The sequence below is a fragment of the Entelurus aequoreus genome, linkage group LG05 (assembly GCF_033978785.1).
Source record: "Entelurus aequoreus isolate RoL-2023_Sb linkage group LG05, RoL_Eaeq_v1.1, whole genome shotgun sequence".
Classification (NCBI taxonomy): domain Eukaryota; kingdom Metazoa; phylum Chordata; class Actinopteri; order Syngnathiformes; family Syngnathidae; genus Entelurus; species Entelurus aequoreus.
The window spans coordinates 44280734-44304040 of record NC_084735.1 but is presented as its reverse complement, the minus strand read 5'-3'; the positions used below and the strand labels follow the sequence as shown (position 1 = coordinate 44304040).

General features: G+C 39.3%; 1 protein-coding gene across 2 annotated transcripts in view; it reads left to right on the top strand.

The window, feature by feature from the left end:
- akap10 (A kinase (PRKA) anchor protein 10) overlaps positions 1 to 23307 on the top strand; it is a 36423-nt gene continuing 13116 nt past the window's right edge. For both annotated transcript variants that reach the window (XM_062048177.1, XM_062048176.1), the window contains exons 1-8: positions 1 to 242; positions 6489 to 6536; positions 8223 to 8408; positions 17654 to 18139; positions 18580 to 18678; positions 18787 to 18871; positions 20248 to 20371; positions 22221 to 22357. In XM_062048177.1, coding sequence (XP_061904161.1) covers positions 221 to 242; positions 6489 to 6536; positions 8223 to 8408; positions 17654 to 18139; positions 18580 to 18678; positions 18787 to 18871; positions 20248 to 20371; positions 22221 to 22357 — 1187 coding nt within the window. In that variant the 5' untranslated portion in view covers positions 1 to 220. The remainder of the gene's footprint in view (positions 243 to 6488; positions 6537 to 8222; positions 8409 to 17653; positions 18140 to 18579; positions 18679 to 18786; positions 18872 to 20247; positions 20372 to 22220; positions 22358 to 23307) is intronic.

Here is a 23307-nt window from a genome sequence, read left to right as displayed (position 1 = left end):
ACAATGCAGCGCTCCCCGCATCCCGGAAGTTGGATGTTTATTGACAACATGGCCGCCGAACTGGCTGTGGATTTGGACAAGATGGGAATTTGACAGCGCTCGCCGGGTGTAGAAATGAAAACACCGTGACGTGAAGAGAACATATGTATTTGAATGAAGGCGCCTGTCAAACTACGGGATGGTGTCAGCGAGCTGAAGGAACGTTCCGAGTAAACCCGTCATGTCGTTTTTCAAGCGGAAAGGTGAGGAAGCTCCCTTCAGCTGCAACGTCAACTGTAGCTAGCTGCTAGTAGACCATGCCCGCAGGGGGAATGAGCCATTAGGATGGCTTTTGTGTCGATAAATACACGCTTATTTTGTCACAGCTACTTATCTTATTGCAATTATGCCAGTCGCTAACGTTTGCCTTCACATGGCTAGCATTCAGTACAGTAGCTTCCCATTTTTCCTGCCTGATCAAGGGCGATCAGAACACACAATATAGAGCATAAAATAGTTACTCATGAATAAAATTCAATGCAATAAATGTTTGTCATAATAATAACGCATAACTGATGCAGTACGTCAAATGCAGATGTGAGCTGTGATAGCTAGCTTTGCATATACAGTAGCGCCATGTTAAACTTGCTTCTTTAAATCATGTGACAACAAATGACTTTCCAAGTCCTTTAATTACTCAATCTGGTACTTTGTCTGATAAGACAACTATATCAAATTGTTTTAATGAGTATTTTGTTTCTGCCGGATCCTTGTTTGAGTCGTTGAATCCTCAATTGTCAAATGTTGGTTTAACTAATGTTAATATACCAAATACACCACAGGCTGTAAATAGACGCAGCACCTGCACTTTTGAGTTCACATCTGTATCAATATCCGAGGTAAACAGTGCACTAAAGAGCCTGGACACAACTAAAGCAGCAGGACCTGACCAAATTGAACCCTTTTTCTTAAAATTGGCTGCTGATTTTGTTGCTGAGCCTCTCTCGCATATTTTTAACCTAAGTCTAACAAGTAAAAGCATTCCAAAAATCTGGAAATCGGCCTTTGTTCTTCCCCTGCTAAAAGGGGGTGAACCCACAAATATAAATAATTACAGACCAATTTTTAAATTATGCATTTTAGCAAAATTGTTTGAGAAGATCATCAGTAACCAGCTAGAGGATTTTTTAGAATCAAACAATATTTTATCTCCATTTCAATCTGGTTTTAGAAAACAGCATAGCACTATTACAGCTGCTCTTAAGGTCTTCAATGATTTAATCGAGGCTGTAGACGGCAAGAAATATTGTGTCGCCCTATTTATTGATTTGTCAAAAGCATTTGACACAGTAGACCACAGTCTGTTAATTCAAGCCCTTCATCACGTTGGATTATCTAAAAATGCAGCTGCTTGGTTCACAGACTATCTCTCCAGCAGAACACAACGTGTACAGGTGGCTGGGACCACCTCTTCATTACTGGACATTACCAAAGGCGTTCCACAAGGCCCAGTGCTGGGGCCCATTTTATTTTCTATCTACATAAATAATCTTTGTAATAATTTGTCAAATGCAATGTACCATTTTTATGCAGACGACACCATTATTTATTGCTGTTCAACCTCCATCACTCAGGCTTTTGAGTTTTTACAAGCTGCTTTTGATGTCATCCAGGCTCGCTTATTTGATCTTAAATTGGTTTTCAATACAGATAAAAGCAAGGTAATGGTTTTCTCTCATTCAAGGGTGCTACTGGACAATATTCCAAATATTGTAACATCAAATGGAAACCCTATAGAGCAGGTCTTAAATTACAAGTACTTGGGTTTTACTCTTGATCAGGAGCTTTCATTTAAAGCCCATATTAACTAACAACTTGGTCTCTAAGCTTAGGGTAAAGCTTGGTTTCTTTTTTAGAAATAAAAACTGCTTCTCTCTTAAAGTCAGAAAGAAATTGGTGACAGCAACTATCTTGCCTGTAATTGATTATGGAGACGTGCTTTATTTTAGTGCTTCATCTAAATGCCTCCAGTCCTTGGACACTGTTTTTCATTCAGCACTAAGATTTGTTAGTGGCTGTCGTAGTCTCACCCACCATTGTCAACTGTATATGAAGTCAGACTTATCTTCATTGAGTGCACGCAGATACACACATTGGCTGACTTTAATTTATAAGGCTCTTTTAGGTTTAATACCTCCATACTTGTGTACTCTGTTACAAAGAAAAAGCAGCTCTTACGCATTACGTTCTAACAATTTGTATGTTTTAACTGTTCCTCGTGTACGGACTGAATTTGGCAAAAGAGCTTTTGGCATTGCTGCCCCTATGGCATGGAATGAATTGCAGACGAAACTGAAACTTACAGAACTACTTCCATTTGTAGCCTTCCGTTCTGTCCTGAGGGACAAACAGCGAGAGACGTTTGCACAGTGCCTGTGTTTTTAAAGATGTAAATCTCTGTTGTTTTACAGTTCTCTTATGTATTTTAAAATGTGAAGTGAAGTGAATTATATTTATATAGCGCTTTTCTCTAGTGACTCAAAGCGCTTTACATAGTGAAAACCCAATATCTAAGTTACATTTAAACCAGTGTGGGTGGCACTGGGAGCAGGTGGGTAAAGTGTCTTGCCCAAGGACACAACGGCAGTGACTAGGATGGCGGAAGCGGGGATCGAACCTGCAACCCTCAGGTTGATGGCACGGCCACTCTACCAACCGAGCTATACCGCCCCACAAAATGTATGTCTTAATGTATTTATTTTGAAACTGCTCTGTGACATGTGCTGTTGACCTCTTGGCCAGGTCACCCTTGTGAAAGAGATCTTGATCTCAATGGGTTTCTTATCTGGTTAAATAAAGTATATCTAAACATTAAACCGTTTACATAGTGCATTGGTTCTCAAACTGCCGTCACCTTTTGGAAAAATTCTCAAAGTTTTTTTTTTTTTTACCAAGTACCACCTCAGAAAAAAATGACCATCATGTGTTGGCCCTGCGATGAGGAGGCGACTTTTGATTGATTGATTGAGACTTTTATTAGTAGGTTGCACAGTGAAGTACATATTCCGTACAATTGACCACTAAATGGTAACACCCGAATAAGTTTTTCAACTTGTTTAAGTCGGGGTCCACTTAAATTGATTCATGATACAGATATATACTATCATATATACTATCATCATAATACAGTCATCACACAAGATAATCACATTGAATTATTTACATTATTTACAATCAGGGTTGTGGAGGGGGGAGGGGATATGGACAGCAAGTAGTGGACATAGAGAGAGAGAGAGAGTCCAGAGTGTACCCCGCCTTCCTCCCGAATGCAGCTGAGATAGGCTCCAGCACCCCCGCGACCCCAAAAGGGACAAGCGGTAGAAAATGGATGGATGGATGGATTAAAATACTGTTGCATAATAGGCCTACATATTCATTAAAATCAAAGCAGAGGTTTTTTATTCAACAAGTGTATTTATTATGTTTGAATAGTAACACACTGAATGTTTAATTAACGGGGTCATATCATGATTTTTTTTTCCACATTTAAAACACTTCCTTGTGGTAATGGTGGTTCCATGCATCCATCCATTTTCTACCGCTTGTCTTGTTCGTGGTCGCGGGGGGTGTTAAGTTAAAGTTAAAGTACCAATGATTGTCTCACACACACTAGATGTGGTGAAATTTGTCCTCTGCATTTGACCCATCCCCTTGTTCACCCCCTGGGAGGTGAGGGGAGCAGTGGGCAGCAGCGGTGCCGCGCCCGGGAATCATTTTTGGTGATTTAACCCCCAATTCCAACCTTTGATGCTGAGTGCCAAGCAGGGAGGTAATGGGTCCCATTTTTATAGTCTATTGTATGACTCGACCGGGGTTTGAAGTCACGACCTACCGATCTCAGGGCGGACACTCTACCCACTAGGCCACTGAGTAGGTCAGCTGGAGCCTATCTCAGCTGCATTCGGGCGGAAGGCGGGGTACACCCTGGACAAGTCGCCACCTCATCGCAGGTAATGGTGATTCGTTGGTCAAAATTTTGCATTGATTATGCAGCTGAGATAGGCTCCAGCACCCCCCGCGACCCCAAAAGGGACAAGCGGTAGGAAATGGATGGATGGATGGATGTTTTACAGACCATTTTCGAGTCGCTTTCCGTGCGGATTTACGTGCCTCCATTTCGACAGCGTTTTCTCCTGGCCCACTTTGTCGTAGTTTTTAGTGCTTCCATAGCGAGTCTACTGACAGGTATAAGTTCGAACTACACTCTACTTTGTATTAGAAATGGCAACAGCGGAGGATGCGTGTCGATGTACGACCCAGTCTGCCCCACAAGACTTTGACTTAGAGACTTAGACTTCCTTTTGATGTCATTCAAATTTGAACTTTACAGTACAGATAAGAACAACATTTTGTTGCATTAGCTCGTTGTAGTGCAGGATAAAAGAGCAATAAGGTGCAGATATTCATAAATAGATTACTGTACAAATAAAAAAATAGCACTTTTGCATATGCATCCACGTTTATGGATGTATGTTATATTGTCTTTATATTCTAGCGAGTTAATCCATTTTTGGGGGGAACACAACAAGAGGATAGTGGATTTGACAGAGGATTTGTGCCATCAGTAATTGTGCACATTCCACTTGTTTGGCGGAAGTATGAAGGAAAGCAAGATTGTTGAATTAATATCTCCGCAATGCCCACACGGTTTGATTTCAAATTTTTAGGATTTACAGTGTGCGTAAATCCCAAATACACAACAGTAGAAGCCAATAGGTAAGAAAAGTTGGTTTTGCATACCACTAAATAGAGCCAGTAGTAGCACAAGTACCACAGTTTCAGAATCCCTAACGTAAACAAACAACAGGTTTAAAGTTAGTTTAAAGCTAAGGCCTTAACCTCAGAAAGTATCAAATAAGGTTACATTAAATGTCTACTGTTTGTAGTCGTCGTATCAAAAGCAATGGGTGGTATTTTGTTCTATTATGGACTAATATTTGAGGTAAAACTTTCCAGAATAAACCGCACATCTGAAAAAAGGAACGTTTTTATGAAGGGTACATTATAGTACAACAAAGTGTAATATTGTACAAGTGGTATGATATATTTTCTTGCTTATGGTTTAGTTTATTTCGAACATGCTTTTACTTTACGTTGAAGTACATCACATGATTTGCACAATTCACCATGTCCAAAGACGAGTAGAAAGAAGCAGAGTTTATTTAATTTTACTGTCTCAATTTTCTTGTTGTCATATATTAGATACATATTAAACTGTAGTCCCCTTATATTTGTTCTGCACTGGTTGTCTTTAACTGTTAACATTCCAAAGCAAAGTTATTTATTTTCCCAAAAGGCGACGGCAATGACAGCAGCTGACTCAGCAGGTTGGCCAAAGGAAGGAAATGTGAAGAAAGACCTCTCTGTCATGCAGTGTATTGTAGACTACAATGTAGTAGCTTTTAGGAAGTTGGCGATTGTTTTTAGGGAGATATAATGGAATGTTTAGGCAAAGTGTTGGAACTCATTGTGTGCTTCAACAGTTCAGGCAAATCCATTAGTTACTAGGACAATAATTACACTGCCTAGATGTCTGCAGGTTGTTGATTTCTGTACTTAAATAGATTTTTTTTTAGTTGCTTTACCCACCTTTTACTTATTTGGCTGGAATCTACAAATGTCTCAAATGCAATTTGGACTTCAACCAATGTTTAGTTTTTTTGGAAAAAAGTATGTCCCTTTCAATATGTCTTTGGTTGTTGTGATGCCACCATGGTACATTACGAGTAAACCATGTAATTTGTATTTAGAAAATTATTGCGATGCACTAGAAGCCGTAGAACATGTCTCTGTCCTGGTTACTCAGTACAATATGACTAAGCCGAGATACTTTGACAATAATAATCAATGAAAAATAATGCAATCCGCGAAGTCAGGTCTGTTTTGGCTCAAGAGGGTTTTACTGTAGCACTTTGTTTTTGTCAAAACTGCATATGTGAGGGACAAGCGGTTGAAAATGGATTGATGGATGGATGGATGGATTCATATGCTAGACTTGATGCTATATTAAGTCACAAGGACATACACAAAGAGCTTTTTCTTTAGCGTTCCCTAAGGCTCTTACTGCTCTATCTAGCTTTGATAGGAGACGAGGCCCATACCCTTTGTCATAAAAGATAAAGATATAAATGCAAAGTCAGAGTATGATGAGTCGTTGCCAGCATGTCTGCCACTGTGCACTCATTCTAACACCCAGTATGAAAGTGTAAGAGGCTGATGTGGGGAGCACGACTGAGTAGTCTTTCATGACAAAGTACAGCTTCCCTGTTTTTATTTACCCTACTATAAATTGTTTATTTGCATTGCTCACTGTTGCATTAGGTAACAAGACATTATTTGTAGTCTTCCTGAATGACGACTATTTTGCTCTTTCTCTCTCTTGCTGTCTTGGTCTTTATTGGGAACACACATGCTTCTACTGTTACATGTTCTTGTCTTTCTCCCTGCAGTCAAAAGCAAAGAACCTGAGAAAGTGACCAATACAAGCGTCAACAGAGGTGAGTTCATCATTACCTCGGTGAGCGTCCTTTGTTTAAGAGCCATAAAACGTTTTTACTGATATATTTGCTGTTGGATATTTTGTTTTGATTACACATCACCAGTTTAAACGACAGTATCTCAAAGAACATTCTGTCTTTTCAATCATGCACACATAGTCCTCTAGGGTTGTTAAAAAGTATTGATATAAAGTTCAATACCAAGTCGATACCAATACACAAACAAAGACATCAATAACTGCTTTTTTCAGTATCGTCAGTAACAAAATAACTTATTTGTGTAAGCCTTTCACAAATGCGGATTTTCTGCTTTTGATTCGCACTAGGCGTGGCGTAACTCCACTTCAGAACACACCTCATACGTGCCTGGTTTGCCAGAGAATAAGGCTTAGCAAAAATAATCTGTGTTGCACGTCAGCAACCTTCTTGCTATATTTAGTGAGTCGAAGTACATATCAAAAGTGGGGAAAAAAAGGTGTATCTTGCGTCAGGCATTATCCGGGAATCAAATACCAGTCATGAGAGTATTCGCCACGCTAATGAGAGCGCAAATCCGCCACCACAAGCCCAGGGTGTATAACCACAGTGTGCAGAAAACCTCCAGAAGCATGCGACCTCAACTTTAGCACTTCTACAAGTGCTTAGAAAACAAAACTTAGAGACACTACTGTTTTTTGGCAAACCTTTGAACACTTTGGTTTACTTATTTTACGAGGAAGGCAAAGTGTGGCTTGGGAGCCATTTGCTTAAAGCAGCTCTTTTTTATGGGCTCTAGTGTCTTCCCGATACAAATAATTTGATACATGTACCAAAATGCATATTGATACTATTCGATAGTTTTTGATACTTTTGAAAACTTTTCAAAATAAAGGGAACTACAAAAAATTTCAATATTGGCTTTATTTTAACAGAAAATCTTACAATACATTAAACATATGTTTCCTATTGCACTTAAAGAACAATTTTACAATTTTAGGTACTATAGTACCATTTCCAATTCATTAGTACCACAATACTTTTTTAGTACCGGTATACCATACAACCCAAATGGGCACATTGTAGAAATAAAATAAACAAGAGAAACAGTGGCAAATATAGCAAAAATGGCATAACACTAGGAGAAAAGGCTGAAATGTTGACATGTTTTAGCCTTTTTATTAGCCAGTTTTATTAAAAATTATAATGTCACACTACCACCATATTGTAAGAAATTAAAAAATAATATTGTTGCTGTTATTTGTAGAATGTAAAATAGTTGACTATTGTTATTTATGAGCATATTTATAAGCACAGTATTGTTTGTTTTGATATACTGGGAGGCTATAGGCCACTGCTGTTCTTCTTTGAATGTATAGTTACCTCTTGGCAGCTGATACTGTAAATTACATTTTGTGCAAAAATATGTTGAAGAACTGTGATCTTAAATACCTGACACTTTGAAACAATTTTCAATAAAGGAGTGTATTTAAAAGTACATGGGTTCAGTCTTTAATTTTTATCGTGGTATCGAGAATTGTGGAAACTCATAGGTATTGGTATCGACTTCTGAAATTCTGGTATCGTGACAACCAAATTCCTTTTCAGTCCCCTTAATCTCAAATCTCACATTCTACTAAGATCGATATTATTGCACGACACCTTCTTTTTTCCACATGTAACGATCTACGGTCTATTCCCCATTCCCAGGTCAAGTCAGCTCTCACTCTCCGTCGCTGCCACTGAAGAACAATAATGCCATCCAGGACGCTGCTGGGCCCAGCCATGTGGCCATCAACGCCATCTCTGCCAACATGGACTCCTTTGCTCGCGGTCGCACTGCCATCCTCAAAAAGCAGCCCAGCCACATGGAAGCAGCGCACTTTGGTGATCTCGGTATGATTCCTGAGTTATTTTATTGTACACCGTTTTATTATAAAATAAATAATAATAATAATAATAATAATACCTGGGATTTATATAGCGCTTTTCTAAGTACCCAAAGTCGCTTTACATGTTAAAAACCCATCATTCATTCACACCTGGTGGTGGTAAGCTACTTTCATAGCCACAGCTGCCCTGGGTTAGACTGACGGAAGCGTGGCTGCCAATTTGCGCCTACGGCCCCTCCGACCACCACCTATCATTCATTCAACATTCATTCACCGGTTTGAGCGGCACCGGGAGCAAGGGTGAAGTGTCCTGCCCAAGGACACAACGGCATGGTAAGAGGCGGGGAGCGAACCTGCAACCCTCAGGTTTCTGACACGGGCGCTCTACCCACTACGCCATGCCGCCCCAAATAGTTGGACTTTATTATAAAATAAATAGTTGGACACCATCTGCCACTAACAGCAATACTACAGTTTCCTCTTATTGGCTGCTATGCACTGTACAAACAATGTGTGCATGTGTAAAAACTTTGCAACTGTTCTTAAATCATAGCAGGCAAAGCAACAAATGGCTCACATCTTTGTGATCACCTAGAGCTAGGCAAAATTCATAGGGATCACTGTTAATTACATGATCAGTTCTGTTTTTTTAAACATCTGACCAACATAGTTACTGATAGTAAAGTGTTTCACTCACCTGACAACTATGCACCTACATTTACAGTAAATGACTGATGACTAGTCTCTAGTAGGGCTGCACGATTAACCAACATCGAGGTTTGAATTAATGCAGTATCGGTGAAGTTTTTTTTCCCCACCGCTGTCACCGCCTGTTAAGTGACATGTTCAGCATTTAAAATTGATAAACCTTGCGTCCTTTGCTTCTTGGCCAATCAAGTGTTTCTCTCTTCAAACAGGAAGAAAGACGTCTCGCTCTCAATACCTGAGAACGTTTATTTAACGGTAGAATTAACTGATCGCAGTGAGGCCTCTTTTCAATTATTCACAATCTTTGTCTCTGTGGCTAGAGAGTGGGGCACCAGCTTCCACACACACAGGAAGCTAGCATGGACAGAGAGACTTACGACTAAGGCTGGGCTATATAGATCAAAACTGATACCCCGGTATTTTAGGCCAAATGGCGTTATATGATATATTGTGTAAACGTGCAAAATGCTTAAGGTTGCCTAAGTGTTAGCTAAATAACCAGTGTTGAGATTACTCAGATTACTTTTTGTTGTAAGTAGTATTGTAACATGGTGCTTATTCTAATAAAGTAATTAGTTAGCCGTTACTATGTCAAAGCAGTTTTCTTAAATTTTGTTCATTAACGTTAGGTATATAACCTCGCGTTTGTGCCGGGGATATACAAAGCTTCTACTCGCTAACTAATGTTCAGTTTGGACCTACTTTTCAGCCATCCAGCCACTGTACTTTAGTAGCTTAGTCTGCACGAGCTATGTGTAGAGGCATATTTAAGCCGAGAAGCATCTAAACATTTGACACACCGAGTAGCAGAGAAGATCTATCGCTATCTGCTCTGCTAAGTCACTAACTGAACTGAACAACATTAACAGATGAGATTAGTGATAAAGTTGCTACAAGGAGAGTTGTATGTTCTCAAGCAAATTGGTGTATGTGTAAATAAAACTGTGGTCAGTCACCAATAGCCCAATGTAGTTGGTGACCAAAGCATTGCATCACCCGGGAGTCGAGAAGTCGGCACCGCAGCCGCCATATTCTTTTGAAAAGTTTGTTGTTGTGCGTCAGAGAAGCCCACGTAAACACGCAACGGGCGAGGTTGAGCCAAAGACAATCCCCTGTGTTAGGGCTGCATGATTAATTAATATCGAATCGACATCAAAGTTTTAATTAGTGCAACAAATAATCGCAAGCGGCGGAGGTTTTTCCTTTTTTTTTCTCCGCCGTCAGCGGCATTTGAGTAACAGACATATTCGCCGTTCAGAATTGATGAGCCTCGCGTCCTTTGCCTTCTTGCCAATCAAAAGTGTTTAACTAAACAACAAGTTTGTGTGCGCTGCGGTGGAGGCAGCCAGTATGCTAATAACAAACACCAGTTGCTCCTTGGAAAAAGTTCTAATGTTGACTAGGCCTCTCAATCAATCGAACAATAAATGAAAATGAAGCTGAAATACTTTGCCATAATCGATAATCTGTTATGTCCATGTCTGTTTGTTTTCTTAGGCAAGCAGGTAGCAAAATAGTTACGTCTCACTCCTTGCATTGCTCTCAGCACCTCGGTGCGTAAATTGTTGTTCACTTCAGTTGATTTTAGCTTGTTTTCTTTTTGACACGGTCAAAAATGTCTTCATTCACCAAACCTGCATTTGGCACCAGGACAGTGTGAATTTTCTTTTTGTGCCTCCCTAATATGAGTTCAGGTTAGAGCGACCGACACCAAAACTTAAAAGGACTCATCGTGTCTAGATAACTGAAATTTCACTGTGTTCTCTTTATGTATTTTTTCCTCCTGAAAAAGGATTCAGCGATCACTTCCCATAATATAAATTTGTTAAGTTTTGAATACGTTGTTGATAACTAACTGTACTTGGAAGCCCTCTTTCCATAGCCTGACTCAATATGCCGCCTCCTCCTTGTGTGATGTCATCTAAAGAACTGGAGTCCATTTCTCCACATAGACCAGTGGTTCTTAACCTTGTTGGAGGTACCGAACCCCACCAGTTTCATATGAGCATTCATTGAACCCTTCTTCAGTGAAAAATATATACGTATATATATTTTTTTTCAAATTCAAGACAAAGTTATATGTTTTTTTACTGGTGCACAAAATGAAACGTGCATGAACATCACCTTGTTCAAAGAACAAAACCAACACAGTGTATGAACACACAACAAATTACACACCTGCAAATAAGTGTGACTTCTGCTCTTGCCGTATCCATAATACGCCGATAGGGAGTTTTTATTTGCAGGATAAGTTGGGTGTGTCTTGACCTCTGTGGCGGAGGCTCCACCGAACCCCTGAGGCCGACTCACCGAACCCCTAGGGTTCGATCGAACCCAGGTTAAGAACCACTGACATAGACGGTGTGGATAAACAAATGTAAAACTGTTATTTTGATCACCTAATTGCATGTTTTTGTCACACTGGTCCATGATTACTTCAAAAAGGATATGTTTACCTTATCAACAATTTTCCCGACAAAGAAGCTTAAGAAGGCCAATTAGCCCCAATCGCGGACTTCAGCCAAACTTTTTTGAGCTTGATGTCAAAGAAGTGGAGGCCAATCCTGATCGGGTCCAAACCACGGGTGGTGTAGCTGCAGATAGACGACTGTGCTTTGTTTTGCATTTCTTAAAGCATATTGAATAAAACCTCAGTAGAAGTAGACACAAAATAAAATACCTTATTTTTCTCTCGTTTTTGAGCACCAAGAGCCTCATGTATAAGCATGCGTTTGCACATTTCTACAGGCAATAGGTACTTTGGCGACACAAAGCGGTGGTCGTTCGGACTTTGCCAATGTTTGATCATTTTAACAATGTACAGTAAAAGATGGAGGCTGAGACACAAAGTTCACTCTATCGCCAATACATTTATTTAATGCTTCATATTCATATTTATATTTGTGAGGACGTGTACTTTGGCGATCATTTTGCCACCTATTGCTGTCACAGTGTGTTCCTGTAACTCCAGCACAGCTTGGCCAGTTAAGCGGGCAGCTGCCAGTGGTTGCGGCAATGGCAACGGAGACGGTGGAGGAATGGCCAGACTTTGTGTCACGTGGCTGCTATTGCAAGTAGCTCTTCTGTGGTTTAGTAATAAAATGAGTAATCAAACGAGTCAGTCTTTTGTATCCTTTTTGATATGCTGGCATGTTTAAATTCAAAACAATTTTCACATAAACTCTTAATTTGGCTTTATGAAAATGTTTTGTTGTAAGTTACACATGTTATATTTATTTTTGTGGTAATTAGCGTCACCCACTTGTGCTTCCACTTCTTGTAAAGTTTTACCTATCAGTGGGGACGGCGTGTCACGGTTGGGAGAGTGGTCGTGCCAGCAACCTGAGGGTTACTTTATCTCCGGTGCCCTCGCCTGTTTTGGCCACAGCCATCTTCTTCTCCACCTTATTTTTTATTTGTTTCTGTGTGTGGTTCTCTGAGTCGATAGCATAGACAGTCACTTTATCTCACTCAACCCTCTTTTGTTGGCTGGAAATACCAGAAAGAAGCATTTCTTACTTCTTGGCGGTGAATTCTGATTGGGCAGAATGTGGGATGTCCGGCACATGGTTATTTAAACATGATTTGCGTATTTAAATGTAGACGTAGACAGGGAGTGGCCAGCTGTATACCAGCTTGTGCGGTCAATTTCATGTAGACTGGAATGTAAAAAAGAATTGTGCTTGGATTAATGCATGTGCACGATTTATTACATTTAAAACTGTTTGTGCTTATGGCGTTTTATGGATTTGAGGGTACACATTTTGGTTTAGGATAAAAGTGGTCGTTCAACAATGTCCTGAAACTCAATAGAACACAAGCGTAAAATCACTTCTGTGTTTATTTTAGGGCTGGACAATTAATCACATTGTAATCACGATTTCGGTTTTGGTTTCTCACGATCATGAAAATATTCTAATCGGAAAAAAACAAAAATAATTACTGAGCCGCGCAACATGCATGCAGTTTCCTGAGCTTGTAACGGTGAAACTGAGGAGCGAATGAGCAGAAGTTTGGGATCTCACTATGTTTGCTACTTTTTATTTGACTCAGCGCTAGTATTTCTAATCAATAATTACTAAACCCTACTAAAAAGTAAGGCGTGTTTTTTAAGTTCACGTAGCTGTGGACGGAATCACAGAATTGACAATTAAAACAGAATCCGCCATTAAAAGAGTACTGCACTTTTTGGGGGGAAGTTTGCCATTCATTCACAATCATTATGTAAGACAAGAACACATGTTTTTCTTTTTTTATGCATTCTAATAAATGCGATCAAAAGTCAGATGGGAGTTGCTCTGTTCTGCTTATAATGCCCTTAAATAAACATCCAAACACCTCCATTAAGGTTGTATATACATGCTGTAAGTATATATGTAATATAGTAATGGGCACATTTATAATAACGTATAATATTTATGTATTTTGCTAATTTTAAGCATACGCGGTGCATTAATTCCAAAAACGCATCATGACGTTTGTTTTTATTTTCAACATCGATGATTACTACTCACTGACGACTTCATGAGAGCCAACAAACATCACTTACTGTACAATGTCTGCTGTCATTAGGATGCCAACTGATAGAATGTTGTTATAGTCCGGTTTAGATGAAGAATGACTAAAAATCCATCCATCCATCCATCCATTTTCTACCGCTTATTCCCTCCGGGGTCGCGGGGGGCGCTGGAGCCTATCTCAGCTACAATCGGGCAGAAGGCGGGGTACACCCTGGACAAGTCGCCATCTCATCGCAGGGCCAACACAGATAGACAGACAACATTCACACCCACATTCAAATCCTCGCAAAAAAAATGGGGGTGGAACCAAGCGTCATTTCTTGTTGTTCTCTCCGTTTCCGGGTCTAAAGTGGATACCAAAGTTGAACAACTCGTCGGAACACGTCTTAATCCTTCTACTATCCAGGTAAAAGGCATGATTTATGATCTAGTATTAATTTCCACGAGCAAGGAAGCAGCTCACTAGTCGATCATGTCAAAATAAGCACACATGCTAGTGATTACAGCGGCGCTATAAACAGTTAGTCCGCGTTAGCACTTATAAAAATAACCATAATACTTGATAATATTCTAGTCACAAAATGTATATGGAGTATTGTTGGCGGTTTTTTTATGGTTACTTATGGGGTTTTATGAGCGGAATAGAGGATCTCCAATTGGCTCCGTTGTAAGCAGACTTTTATTTGTTTATTTACGAGTTAAGATGCATAAAAAAACATCTGTCGTCATGTCTTTTATAATGATTATGAACGATAGGCAAAATTCCCAAAATGTGCAGTTCCCCTTTAAATGCAGAATATCACAGAAATTGACATAAATGGGACTGGAATGCTGTCATTGTGAGGAGAAGAAACATTTTTGGGGGAAATTATGTGTCTGGTACCGTTCATTCATCCCCCAAAACACGTCATGAACTAAACAATGCCGAGATGGCCACCTGAAACTAAACTAGGAAGCGAAAGCTATCAATAACAATCCATACACCCAAAACACATTTCATACCGAGTCGAGTCATACCAAAGACTATGAAAATGGGACCCATTACCTCCCTGCTTGGCACTCAGCATCAAGGGTTGGAATTGGGGGTTAAATCACCAAAATGATTCCCGGGTGCGGCCACTGCTGCTGCTCACTGCTCCCCTCACCTCCCAGGGGGTGATCAAGGGTGATGGATCTAATGCAGAGGATAATTTCGCCACACCTAGTGTGTGTGTGGCAATCATTGGTACTTTAACTTTAATTTGCTTGTGTTGATGTGAACAACATCATCGATGTAACATCAATATACAAACAGGACAGCAGCTGCAACTTGAGAGGCTCGCTTTCTCTCATTTTTTTTAATTTTTTTTACAGCCTCAAGTCGTCTCTAAACTTGTCAACCTCAAACCAGCAGCACACTTCCCCTCGTCACAACAACAGCGCAGTGCACAACATCCAGTCTGAATTCACTAACAAAATAAATGTTTCAAAAAAGTGCCTTACACAAGCCTAATGTACTTAAATACTTATTGATACATTTACACAATTATTATGCTTTGACTTAAAATACAGGTCAAAATTGTCCTAAGATGTATTGCACCAATTAATGTGAGGATTTTTGCATTTAATCAACAAACATGTTATTACATTTTATGTATGACACAAAAATCACACTTTCTATGGTGGTAAAATAAGTGTAAAAGGTAAAATAATGAAAGAAAAAAAATGTAAATGGAAAAACTGATTTTTTTTCTTTTTGCTATTGTCATTTAAATCTATTGTTGTTACCATTATTTTTTTTTTACGAGCTTATTCGTTTCTATCCGTTGTTCTTTAATTTAATTTTTAAAGTTGAGTTTTGGTGGTTAAATAAGTCCTCATGGTTTCAAATTAATGAATAATTGTGTTATTAATCGTGATTTCATTATCAATCAAAATAACCAAGTTTTACTACTAATATTATTATTATATTTTGCCATAATCGTCCATTCCTAGTCTATTTTGGGGGGACACCTGGAGACATAGTTTTTAGGTCCAGAACCATGATATAAGTGCAGAAGCATTAGCGCAGCCCTTTAAGTTCTACTTGTTAAACTTTAGTTCCGACCAGGAGGAATCTCACGCTCGCCTTGCAAGGTTTGCACAAGAAGTTAACAATGCAAAAATACATATAGAACAAGAAGCTGTTTAAATTGCAAACACAATTGTTCTCATGATGATTTATTACAAATCATTAGTGAAGTGGTTTATACAATCTAAGCTTCCTGAAACAACAACAGTATTCATGTATGTGTAAATACTTGTATATTATCTGAGCTGGTGAAGGCCTTGAATGACAGACATGCTGGATGACAGGAACTGTACAGGCATGCTGTCCGGAGAGTAGCAACACATACGTAGATGGAAGAACCTGTACCACAGACGAGGCAACAACTTCTGATCGAAACACTCTACGAGCTCCATTTTGATGACGTCCCAACAGACTTCGAAATGATAGACTACTGGGGCAGGCTTTTATTGATCTCAAACTGACACAATATGATAACCACATTCAGAAATGGCCTCCATATTGCTTTTCAGATAACTGTATAATTCAGTGTTTTTTTGTTGTCCTCAGGCACATATCTTTCATGCGGGTTTGTGATTTCTTCCCAGCAAATTGTTGTCATGTCATGCAAACAATCTTTATTTATGACCTGGTAAAGTCTGATAAAGATATATATTTAGTTTTTGATGCAAGTTTTGACACCTTAATATGTTTTAATTTGATTACAATATTAATGTAAACATGTGTTGTTAAGGAAACACATCATGTGGTCGTATGAATGCTTTAGTTTGTGTAAACCTTTTGACCCTTCAATTGCAGCTAAATAGGGCTACGATGATTAATCAATTAAATGTATTAATTTGATTAGAAACAAGCTTTAATTTATATTTTGTTCCTTTGCATTAATGAGTATAACTACGGTAATACAAATTGATGAAAATCTGACCGCATGGAGTGCCTGGAACTTTAAATACGTGGACATAGTTTCCGTACAACCATTGCAAAAGAGTGCACATGAGAGCGTGGTGGTGGGTACCGTGATCTGTGTTGCGGCAAACAGATATGTTTTTTAAAGTGATTTATTAATGCCCACTTTAAAAGTGCAATTTCAATGTTGTTGATGTGCATTTATTAGAAGAAAAGAACAAATATTATGGCAAACAGAAAATGTTTTGTTTTTTCAACTACTTTCCCTAAAATACACATGGGAGCTATAAAGTGTGTTTTATCTGAAAAATCGATTAATCGAACAAACTAATTGATAGATTACTAAAATAATGGATAGCTGCAGCCCTACAGCTAAGATACATTTCTACCAATTTCTACCATTTTTTTCCAGACAGAATAATTATATCTTTACCTATAAATACATACATACATACTTATGCATGTCAGGGTTCATATAATAATGTTAGTTGTGATTAAAAATAGACACACAATTGCATAGTAACTGTTTAGTAATGTCAGTGTTACTGTATTGAAGTATTCACTGTGAAGCCTGACTTAATGTTCTGACACCTTTGCCTTTTGTATTTTTGTTTGTAAAAGTACTTCCCCTTCCATGTGTTTTTGCTATTCTAATGTATTCTTAAACTTTTCTGTATAAGCAGGCTCTAATTACAGCTAAGGCATCTATTGACTAAACCACAAAAAAAAACTGCTCAGGCAGCATTAATATCCGTGATGAGTTCAATATAAATAACAGATTCACACCAACAGCTGAGTAGCACAATCAAACATTTGCAGAGCAAAATAAAGCTGATGGATGCAGTCCGCTCCTAATTATTTAAATTCCGCTCCTGCCATTTTGTATAGTTGGTATAAAAAAACTACGTCAGGAGGTTGCGACAGCCACAGCACAGCGGTTGATGCCAATATTTTTGACCTGATGCTAATCAGAGAACCCAGCAGTTGTTTTTTATACTACATAACTATAAGCAACTTGGTGGTTAAATGAAAAAAGGCATACGTTGATGTTCGTTTGTTGTGTTTTAGGTAATTCCAGTGTGAACTATCAGACCCAGGAAACCCGCTCTCGACTCTCCAAGTCAGTGGACCAAGTGCTTCGGGACAATGTGGCGATCCCCCATTACATACGTTTTATGGAGCGGCAGGGTGCTGACCACCTGGTTCGCTTCTGGCTGGAAGCTGAAAGTTTTCGGTCCACCAGCTGGTCACGGGTCCGGGCGCATAGCCTCAACTCGGTCAAACAAAGCTCCTTGGCTGAGCCCGTTCCCGCCTCCGCTGGCGGTTCAGAGGTCACGGAGTTGCCCCAACACAATGTCCTCAACCCGGAATGGAACAGTGCAGAAATCCTGGTGCTCCCCAAGCAACAGAACTCCACCACCACAGAAGCAGGCCTGAGACCTGGCACCCCTCGTGCAGAAACTCCAAGCAGGCAGGCTTCTTCCAGGACTGGGACACCCTCCAAAGTGCAGTCAAACCACACCATGAGAGACCTCTCGGACAAACTCATGAAAAGTAAGCCAGCTTCCCTTTTAATAACACAAAGAACTCCGTGGCCTCCATTTTAACTGTACATTAATGTACATACATTTGGGACAGAGTTGTCTAACAGGTCAAATTGAGCACTTGAAGGGAGCGGTAACCAAGATTGTAACACTTAAAAAATCTGAGGTGGTTTGAATACTTTCGAAATGCACTAAGAGTCAGTTCATATTCATGTTCCCATGAATTGCAGAAAATTGTTGAAAAGTAAATTTCAGATCACTTAAATGCATTGTTCATTTTCATCATGCTTATGGTATCTTAATATGGAAAGCAGCTTTCATCTGGCTGCCTGTTCAAGCTGTTAATCAGATTTAGTTTGGCTTTAGTGCCCCCAGCTAGTAAGTAGTTTGGTAAAGTTGTAGACATAGAAAGGCATTTCAAAGATATTTACCAAGGATGTTTTGTTTCAGGTATAGAGAAAGATGCAGTTACCATCTTCACCAAGTATGTCTCTCCAGATGCAGTGAGGCCCATTACCATCACAGAACAGATCCGAAATGATATAGTTGGTAAGGCAGTGTTTTATAAGAACACGTGTTTCATTGATATGAAATCCTATTTTTTGAGAAGCAGAGATTGTAAGAACCTTAACTCACTAACTGTGCTTTCTCTGTTAGCTAAAATCTGCGGAGAGGATGGCATGGTGGACCCGAACTGCTTTGTCATTGCACAGTCAGTTGTCTTCACCATCTTAGAGGAACAGTAAGTTTTATTCCATCTATTCATTTTCTGCTGGAGTTATTATTCAGATACCTGTGTTAAAAGACTGGTGGTGTACTAAGGGCCGATAAGCAATAACGATAAATTAAAATGAATTCAAAAACTTTTTCAGCATCGATAAATTGCCATGTTTGTGTATGTTTTTTGTTTTCTTTGACTGTCGCTTTTATTAATGATGCAAGAGAGTTCACTTTGTGCATTGCTGTCAGCACCTGAGCACGTTTTTTTTAATAGTAAAATTAAATGAACGCAGTGAACCCTCTGGTCAGTCGTCCACAATCTTTGTCTCGATGGGTGGGTAACGTACACACACACGACGCACGAATAGAGCCTTGCTTGTCGCAACTTGCCAGTGAGAAGCACCGCAAAGTAACAAAAATTAGGAGGAAAAAGATGATTACAAAGCCAAATGTCCCTGTGTGGGAATAATTCCGCTTCAAACAGATTGAGCGAGATGAGCCCATCAACATGGATGGGTGAGCCAGTATGCCTAATTTGTCATAAAACAATGGCGACAACAAAAAAAGACAACAAAACAAACCACATGACACAGTTTATTCCAGCTAGGGAAAAAATTGCACTTCAAGATGTTCAATATCTATTGGAGCGCAATTTCCATTTGGTTTTTGTTTACTTATTAAGGATAATTAAAAGCTTTTGACCTTTCTATTACAATGGTAAAACATACTACAGTAAGAAAAAACAAAGTTTATTGTGTTTGAAAGGCTTACTTTCATTATTGTTATTATTATAATATGACTGCGTGGGTTCCGTCCAGGTACTCCGGCTTCCTCCCATCTCCAAAGACATGCACCTGGGGATAGGTTGATTGGCAACACTAAATTGGCCCTAGTGTGAGAATGTGAGTGTGAATGTTGTCTATCTGTGTTGGCCCTGTGATGAGGTGGCGACTTGTCCAGGGTGTACCCCGCCTTCCGCCCGAATGCAGCTGAGATAGGCTCCAGTACCCCCCGCGACCCCGAAAGGGACAAGCGGTAAAAAATGGATGGATGGATATTATGATTACATTAGTGCTTAATTTGGTTTCCAAATAATTGCTGTCAATAATATCGGCAATAATGTGTGGGACAATATATCATTCAGCAAAACGTTTTATCGGCCCAGGTTTTTCTTTTATAAGGTATGCCAGGTTTTTACACTTCTGCCACAATCACCTTAATCAAATGTTTTTAATTGCTTGTTCTTTCATGAGTTATTGTGTATTCATATTCCGGTGAAGTTAATAGTCACACAGCCTTAGTTAACATGTGATGTGCAAGATTAAAGTGTAACTTATTTCCTACATCCTATATACATGTTAATATCAATCACAGCTGCTACATTATTTTTTTCTCAAGGTGCTTTTTTGAATTCCTACGGAGTCATAATTTCTGTAAATACCAAATTGAAGTGTTGACGAGCGGCTCCGTGTTCCTGGCTGACATCTTGTTTTGTGAGTCAGCGCTCTTCTACTTCTCTGAGGTGAGCCAGCCTGTTTGTTCCCAAAGCAATTACCTGTTGCTTGCACACAGAAGCTGCAACTCCGATATTCTTGTCTCAATGCCAAACGTAATTGTTAGCTGTAGTCTCACTAGCGGTAAATATTTTACCCATTTACACATTTTTAAAAAAAATGCAGTCCAAGATTATTTTTATATTTAAACACAAATGTACACAAATACAACATGTAGTGAAATGTACTCTAATTTGCCTCCAAGATTGTAAAAAAAATACTTTCACACAAATTTGCTGTTCACTTCTTCCAATTATGTGTTTTATTGTTACATAAACGACAATATATGTTATTAAATTGCACAAGTAAATATAAAACATAAAAAAAAAACATACATACAAAAAACCCCTAAAGTTTGAATTCTTTTTTTGGAAGGGGTAATTATTCACATCCCTGAACTTATCAGGAAACACAAACTTTCTAAATGATTCTGGATGGCTTCTAGCAAAATAGAGTATTGTCTCATGTTTTATGGTATTTTGCCACTTTCTTGTGTAATTTCCACCTCAAAGATAGTCTTATTTGAGTAGATCCCCACTATTAAAGTTAGTTAAAATTTAAAGTACCACTGATAGTCACACACACACTAGGTGTGGTGAAATTACCCTCTGCATTTGACCCATGCCCTTGTTTCACCCCCTGGGAGGTGAGGGGAGCAGTGAGCAGCAGCAGTGAGCAGCAGCAGTGAGCAGCAGCGGTGGCCGCGCTCGGCAATCATTTTGGTGATTTAACCCCCAATTCCAACCCTTGATGCTGAGTGCTAAGCAGAGAGGTAATGGGTCCCATTTTTATAGGGTCCCATTTTTTATAGTTTTTGGTAAGACTCAGACGGGGTTTGAAATCACGACCTACCGATCTCAGGGTGGACACTAACCACGAGGCCACTGAGTATTACCCCATTATTGACGGGGGTTGCGTTTCGAGATCAGCCACAAATAGCAAAAAGACACAGGTAATTGAGAGGTCCATAAAATTTTCAATTTCTTCACACAAATAAAGCCTTGGCTATGATGCTGAATCGAGGTGCCACCGTATGCTATGCCAGCTCGCTCTCCACCCTCCAAACACTTCTGCTTGCCTGACCCTTTTCTCCATTTTTGGATTAGCATTTGCAGTGTAAGTGACTGTGATAAGGAAATGTGCTCTTACTTTCTGATCAGTAACAGTGCAAGAAGGGCCTAGGAATATTTTTGCGGTTACACATCATATGAATTTTCATTTTTAGTAAAACATTTTTAAAAAAAAGTTAGACATTCTGACAATTTAATTGCATTTGTGTCAAAATATTGGCTAATGTGTTTTAAATTAATTACAATTTTACAAGCGAGTAATACAACATGTAATAATTTGACTAATCAATAGTGAAGCAATACAAATGTGCAAACATTGCTCTGTCTGTAGTCAGCACAGTTAGAATTTCTTGTTTTCCATACATTCATGTTTGTAACAACGCCGCTGGTCTTGTGCAATACATTGCATGACTTCCTGGGTTACATTCATTGGGTTTTCTTCAAAAACAAACAGACAAGACCTGCAAGTCGAGCAGTGTGACTCATGCTGTGTGCAAGCAGCTGCTACATATTTCTAATTCACGATAACATTTAATGGAAGCATGGCAGCAGTTTATGTCATAATATTTAGATGCATTGAATACAGTAAAAGTTTTCTGAATACTCTTTAGAGTAGGTTATATATTCATATCCCCTGTAGAATCTAAGGGTTATATATTTTTTTTTATAAAATTTTGAGCCATAAGAAGGTCACATGCACACAACATTTTATGAACACGTTTTATGCTTTGTATCCACAATCTTCTAGTACATGGAAAAGGAAGAGGCGATGAATGTTCTGCAATTTTGGCTCGCGGCTGACAACTTCCAAAACCAGCTGGCAGCAAAGAAGGGCCAGTATGATGGACAGGAGGCCCAAAATGATGCCATGATTCTTTACGACAAGTAAGTGTACACGATCTGTATAAAAAGATGATGTCTTTACTAGGGTTGGGTATCGAGTATCGAGTATCGATTGGAACCGGGACTAACTCTCCGATTCTCCCGGAATCGTTCAAAAGTTTAAATTTCGATTCCTATTTTTGATACCAGTCCGCCGACCGGAAAAAAATATGTCCGCCGAACCGGAAGAAGAAGACGCTGAACACCAACGAAGAAGCGCCCACCGCCGGAAGTGTTAGCATAGCCGAGCAAGTCAGTCAAGCTCAAGCGTGGATAGCGGGTGTCGGCGGTCGAAAGTGTGGCTTTACTTTACAAAAAAAAATGAAATAACCGCGAAATAACAGAGCTCCATTTCCATCAAGAAACGAGTGGAGAAAGAGCTGCAGATGTACCAGGACATTCCACCGATACTTATGTCTGACGACCCTGCTGCATGGTGGTGGAACCAACAAAATTGATTGATTGATTGATTGAGACTTTTATTAGTAGGTTGCACAGTGAAGTACATATTCCGTACAATTGACCACTAAACGGTAACACCCGAATAAGTTTTTAAACTTGTTTAAGTCTGGGATTCATAAGACTTATCCTTTGCTGTCATATCTCGCTTTCTCCTATTTATGCGTTCAAGCTTCTTCCACACCCAGCGAACGTGTATTTTCCACAGCAGGAGACACTATCTGTCCAGAACGCTCACGCATCCTGCCTGAGAAGGCGGATACGGTCATTTTCCTAAACAAGAACTGTCTCTGATTTTATACTGTACCTGCTGCTAATCTGGACTGGGTTTTGCAAGTTGTTTCTTATTGTTTATTTGCTTTTCTGCACCAGGTTAGCCCATCAGTGGGAGCACGGTAACATTTTTAAGTACCTGCAGCATCATACACTTGTGTGTGTAAATGTGTTTTCATGAGGTTTCCTGCAGCATCATACACTTGTGTGTAAATGTGTTT